The following is a 6,822-nucleotide window of genomic DNA, read 5'->3' on the forward strand; positions in this document are numbered from 1 at the left end:
TTCAGCTGATTTGGTTGCCTTCGCTGGTCTAATGGTGCTTACTGGCATGGGATGCCAGTAGTAATAAGGCTGCGCTGGAACTCTTATGATTATGCAACGTTTTACGCAATATATGACATAATTTATTACATAGGAAGATGAAGCAAGACATGACGCAACATATTAGAACGTCATTATGGCGATATATGAATATGTGAATGTTAAATCACGTAATAAGTTCCAATCTCATACTGCAAGGGGAGGTAACTACTATCACAGAGCGGGCCAAAAAAAAGTTTGGGTCACGTGATTTTGAACGGGGCGAAAAGTTTGGGTCACGTGATCTTGGACGCGCCAAAAAGTTTGGGGTCACGATCGTGACGTGGAGCGTTGCCCAACGTATTGCACAACGCATTACACAACGTATTACGTGTGTTGTTACTGACATCAATCGACCAATCACAGCTTGTTATGAATTTACTCGGCCAATCAGAGGTGGCGTCTTAGAGCCAACCGTGTGTATAAAAGCCCCAACATTTTCAAAGTTCGGCGGTTGTTTGCGGTATTTTTTTTACCTAGGATGACGATCTGGCCCGCATTTACATTTTTCAAAAAGGCATGGACACCCCACTGGTTTTGAGTTTAAGAGCGGTGAAAGACATTTCACCCCGTGATTTGTTAGATCTCATAGAGAAAATGTTACAGTCTAATGAAACACTGGTTTTTAACGAAAGTTTTGAAATACACGTGGGTGTTATTAGACTCATTAGAGGAGGGATGAGGAAAAGAATTACCAATATCGAGGAGGCAAAATGTGTGAAGAAAAGTGTAGTACAGGTGGCTAGTAAGGATAATATGTGTGCAGCCAGAGCGATCGTCATAGCTAGGGCTTATATGTTAAATGACCCTGAAAAGAAAAGAATAGCTTTCTCTAACAAAGCCCTCCAAAAAAAATTGGCCTTAGAGCTTTGTCAAAAGGCTGGGGTAGATCCGACAGTGCAGACTGGGTTAGATAAGATGCATTTATTCGAAAATGCGACCGATACTCAGATAGTAGTGGTCGACGCTAATGCGGCCAATGCTATTGTGTATCGGGGAACAGTCGTACGACCTAATAAGATCTACATACTACACCACAACGGGCATTTTGATGTTATCACTAGAATGCAGGGTTTTTTTTGCGCGGTCATACTACTGCGAATCGTGTTTTAAAGCATACAACACACTGTCTTCGCATAGATGCGATGTTATATGTAGCATGTGCTACAGTAGAAACTGCCCCATCACGATACCTGTAGATTGCGGTGTGTGCAACAGGCGCTTCCACAGTGAATCCTGTTATCAGAGGCACTTGGAACGTAAAAAAAATGCTGTGAAGAAGGAATATAATTCCATATGCGAGACTTACTGGTCTTGTACTAAGTGTCGCCGGCTTCTCCGGCGCGACATTAGACCGCCTTGTAAGCATATTTGTGGTGAGAAATATTGTACCAGGTGTTTAGTGTATCATATGGGTGACCATAGGTGTTACATGAAGCCATTAGTGGTGAAAGAAAGTAGGAGTTTATACATCTTCTGTGATTTTGAAACAACGGTAGAATCAGATGAACATGTGCCGAATTTCTGCGTCGCGCACAAGGTATGTAATGAATGCATCGATTTCGATGACATACATCAGGCTTGTGTTAGATGTGAAGAGCGTGAGGTTGTTTTTAGAGGTGCAAACACAGTCGATGATTTTGGTAAGTGGTTGTTTAGTGAGCGTCACCATGGCTTTACAGTGATCGCCCATAACATGAAGGGGTTTGACGGGTATTTTATGTTACGCTACCTAATCGAACAGACTGTAAAACCTAATGTCATATACAGCGGTGGCAAAATCATGTGTATCCATATAGATAGTCTTAAAATGAGAATCATAGACAGTCTGAACTTGATCCCCACACGCCTAGCTAACTTTCCCAAGACATTCAACATTCCCGGCAAAAAAGGCGATTTCCCACACCTGTTCAATCTAGAGAAAAACCAATCCTATATAGGTCCATTGCCTGATATGCATTACTACGGCATTGACAACATGTCTAAAAGTGACCTAGACCAGTTCGTGAGCTGGTACAGGGGACTGAAGGAAAAAAATTACGTGTTTGATTTCCAAAAAGAAATGTTGGACTATTGCCGTTCTGACGTGACCATTCTCAGGCGGTGTTGTTTGAAGTTTAGGGAACTGATTATGGATATCACCACCCCCGAGCCCACAGCGATAGACGAGGAGGATGTGTTTGGCATTGATCCATCAAAGAGCATTACTATCGCGGGTCTTTGTTTTGAGATTTTCAAAGCCCGCTTTCTAAAACCGTGGGAGGTGGCATTAGTACCAGCAGAGGGCATAGTTGAGAGAGACCAGTTCTCACAACAGTCCATCCAATGGTTGGAATGGCTAATGCACAAGGATAGGCAGAATGGGGGGCAGTTGGACATCCAGCATGCATTGAATAAGGGTGAGCATAGGATAGGGAAAATCAAACTCGATGGTTACGATTCTACAACCGACACAGCCTATGAATTTTTAGGATGCGTAGTACATTCTTGTGTTCGGTGTACTGATAAGGACGCTATTAACCCCATAAACAAGAGAAATAACGAGAGTGTGTACAACGATACAATGGCTGGCATTCGTAAGAGGGAAGAACTAGGTCTCAACTGTATCTACGTTTGGGAACACGAGTTTAGAGAGGAAATGGAAACTAACCACGAGCTTAAGGAATTTGTAGCGTCTCTGGATGTGGTGAGTAGGTTAGATCCTAGAGATGCATTTTTCGGTGGTCGGACAAATTGTACAAAGTTATTTTACGAAGCAAAAGGCGACACGAGTGTTAATTACGTGGATTTCACGTCACTCTATCCTTATATTAACAAATACGCCGAATATCCTGTTGGCTATCCCACCATCATCACCCGTGACTTTGGTGATATACATAAGTATGTGGGTTTCATTAAATGTAAGGTTGTCCCCCCCCCTAGAAAGCTGTACCATCCGGTTCTCCCCTACCGCAGTCATAACAGGCTAATGTTCCCCCTGTGCAAGACATGTTGTGACAACCTTATTTAGACTTGTAAACACACGGATGAACAGCGTGCTATCACGGGTACATGGGTGTCATTTGAAGTACAAAAGGCCTTACAGAAGGGTTACAGGTTAGTCAATGTATATGAGGTATATCACTTTCCTAGAACAACTAAATATAACGGCAAGGATGACACTACAGGATTATTCACCGGCTATATTAACACATTTTTGAAAATTAAGCAGGAATCATCGGGATGGCCTGCATGGGTTAAATCTGAGGCCGATAAGGACGCTTATATCGAGCGGTATGAGGCCCACGAAGGCATAAGGCTAGATAAAAACAAAATCCAGAAAAATGCCGGCCTGAGTTCAGTGGCGAAACTAGCCTTAAATTCACTTTGGGGTAAATTCGGACAGCGCAATGGTCTTAACCAAAACTGTTTTATTAGCACGCCGGCAGAATTTTATCAATTGCTCAACGATCCGGAGAAAGACGTGAGTGATTTTCACGACGTCAACGAAGAAATCCTGTTAGTAGACTGGAAGAGTGCAAAAGAATACACCCCAACTGGGTCTTCTTCCAATATATATATCGCTAGTTTTACCACTTGTTTTAGCCGTTTGAAATTATACGAAGTGCTGGAAAAGCTAGATTCCCGTTGCATATACCACGACACTGACAGCGCCATCTATATTACTGAACCGGGACAATCCGATCTTCCATTAGGTGATATGTTAGGTGATTTGACATCTGAACTGGCCCCCGGAGATTCCATCAAAGTTTTTGCTAGTGGAGGGCCTAAAAACTACACGTACAAGACTAGGCTGGGTGAGACAGTCACCAAGGTACGCGGTTTTACCCTCAACGCCAAAAACTCTAAAGTAATCAATTTTGATACTGTATGCGATATGGTGAAAAATGTGATGAAGCGATGTCCTTGCTCTGGAACTGGTGAGGTTTGTGGATTATGTAGAAAGACCGTGTTTAACGAGCGGAAAATCACTCGTGACAAAACACGTGTCAGAATTCTCAACAAGCCCGAGAAAAAGGACTATAGAATCAACTATATTAAGCGGGTGATAAAGCCTTCATTTGACACTGTCCCGTACGGGTATTAAACACAAAACCACCTCCCCCCTCTCGTATGACATATCTGACATGTACATTTCGTGTGACTAGAGCCATATATACTTTGTGCAGCCGTGGGTTCGAAACCCAAAGTGATCATTTTTTTTACAGAACTAGAAATTGGGAGGTAATTAAGACATCACGATCTTACATCGGATTTGGATGTATAAGTGTATTTATTTATGTATATGAAGATATGTATATATGTGTATATAGCGTTTATGGGTTATACCGCTTAAACTTTGTGTTATGCTGTACATATGTGTGTATGTGAAAAAAATGTATCGAGTAATGGAAACGAATAAAAACACATAATTGTCTGTTTAGAATCATCTGACTCTCTAAAACACGGAGCTATGATCGTAAATAGGCATTTAAGTGTTTAACGAACGACTATGAACTGAACTAGAAAGCGGATGTGGGATTTTTTCACATATGATATTTATTAACTAGAATATACATAGACATATTCGGTTAGGACCATTTACCACCCGATCGTCAGATCTGTTGAAATCTGTCTCAGGTTGTATTCAACGGATTTGAGTCACAGGGCTCTGATGTGAAGCTTTTCCTAGGTAATTCGTCCTTTACAAAACTAAATGGCATAGGGGAAGTTGTAAATGTCATATTTATAGGCGAAGTAATCAAATATCTGAACGTCATTATCGTCACAGTCCCCATCGAATTCGGCTACTATGGTTTCCATAGACTTTCCTCTAAGGGATTGTAAGATAAAGTAGACGCAGTACTGACCACATACTGTGGAATGGGAGCCTTGTACACGTTTATCGTTAAATGTCCACGATCTTGTGTTGTTATTCATAAACTCGTGAAACTCATAGTGTATCGGGTAAATGCCATATGGGTCGAAGTAAAATCCTTTGTCTTTTGAGTCAATGTACATGGCCACCCAGTGTTCACCAGGTGCGTCATCCGGGTCTGTGTTACATACATAAGCCCTCTTTCCATTGGTCCGTATCTCGGGCAGCGTATTGCGTGAATAGACACCTTGAAAGTAGCCTTTAGTGTAATTATCACGCCTCAGTATCTTCTCTATCTGGAGGTTGTTCATTATAATGAATAGTCAAAAAGCACATTTCGACTTTTATCTATGTGGACTATGTTATCGAATTCTGCGTACACTATAACGTTAACGGTACTAGGCAATGGTACGGAGAAACGCATTTCTAACCTTATATTACCCTTCTTTATGAGATCAAAGTGATCACCGTCATTAAGTTCCGGTGACAAGTCAAATGCGAACAATGTGTACCCCCTACTGTAATCGGTTCTAGAAATGTTATTGCCTTCATCTCTGCCTAACTGTCCCGTGGCGGCAAACAAGCCGTGGTAAGCCCTCAGATAGTCGTGTCGCTCAAAGTTTAATGTGTACACAGGTGTCGGAACCTGCTTTTCATTCACATATAAACAGAGAAATGATGTGTTATAGTGCCCGAATAGAAATGGGTTTTTAGCGTATTCGCCGTTAAAACCACCTGAATCCACCATACCTATGATAATGCGCTTAGGTAACTGTCCTATATAGAGATTCTCCTGATTAACGGATAGATTACCTCTGGGAACACTAAACACCTTACAATCCACACGATTGATGGGGTATCGGGCTGGGGATCGTTCCAGCGCTTTCATATGCGCTATCTGGACGTGTGGATTTATTTTCACTTTACGTACAAAAAATGATATTTTCTGTATGGCTATCTTAAATGTGGGATTTTCATCATTCGTGATGACGCAAAATGCGTCATTACTTCTTACCAGTTTAAGTTTTACATCGACACCATTTATCAATAGCTTTGACTGGTGTAACATACTCAAGTGTGGCCGACCGATCATGTCAAAGATACGACTGTGGTTGGTAAACTGGCGGCGAAGTGTCAATCCGTCATTAGCATTCACGCTGTTTAGCTGTCCAGCGGTGTCTTTGTAAAACATTCCGCACGTCAGCTGTGACTCTTTAGCTTCTCGACCGTAACTCATAAGGGCTTCTATCATTGCCCTGTAGGGGTATGTGTTTGTAGGCATTGACAAAACAGCGTCATTTAGGGAAAGCTGCATCTGTGAAAACATACTATGCAAGGTATAATTTGTAGGCCCTACTTCCGTTTCACCACCTATAAGCGTCCCATCCCCATTAACTAACCGGGCACGGACGTAGAGATACGAACTCGCTAGGTCTAGATAATGGTCGGACGAACCACTCACATGAAATTCGATCGGGCCTGAATCAGTGACTGAAGAGACCGGTTGGTACTCTAGCCATTGGGAATCTTCAACGCTAGTTTGTGTGGGTGGGATTTTAAAAATATCTAAATTGTCATTCGTGCATAAACACGACATGGGGTGGATTAGACTCATCGTTAACCACTGAAAATATCTCTCTTAGAACCGTTCGCACGCCTGCCTCTCACTCGAATGACTTCTACCCGTGGCTTTTCTCTTTATAGGTTTTTTTTCCAGGCTGATCAAGACGATGCACAGCATTGTTTATGAGAGACCTACCGGCTTCTCGAGTTCGGCGTTTGGCCGACTCTTTAAAATTCTCCCCACCTACCACATCCCCCGCTATTTGTAAACCCGTGTGTAAGGCCTGCTTACCGACTGTTTTACCTACTGATTTAAAAATGGG

The 6,822-nt window shown here is 42.2% G+C and overlaps 1 protein-coding gene across 1 annotated transcript; it reads right to left on the bottom strand.

Moving 5' to 3' along the window:
• Positions 1 to 5,246: 5,246 nt before the first annotated feature.
• On the bottom strand, positions 5,247 to 5,825 carry LOC135476429 (uncharacterized protein F54H12.2-like). The gene has a single exon (XM_064756456.1). The coding sequence runs from the start codon at positions 5,823 to 5,825 to the stop codon at positions 5,247 to 5,249; it is 579 nt and encodes a 192-aa protein (XP_064612526.1).
• Between the last annotated feature and the right edge of the window lie 997 nt (positions 5,826 to 6,822).

The sequence above is a fragment of the Liolophura sinensis genome, chromosome 10 (genome assembly GCF_032854445.1).
Source record: "Liolophura sinensis isolate JHLJ2023 chromosome 10, CUHK_Ljap_v2, whole genome shotgun sequence".
Lineage (NCBI taxonomy): Eukaryota > Metazoa > Mollusca > Polyplacophora > Chitonida > Chitonidae > Liolophura > Liolophura sinensis.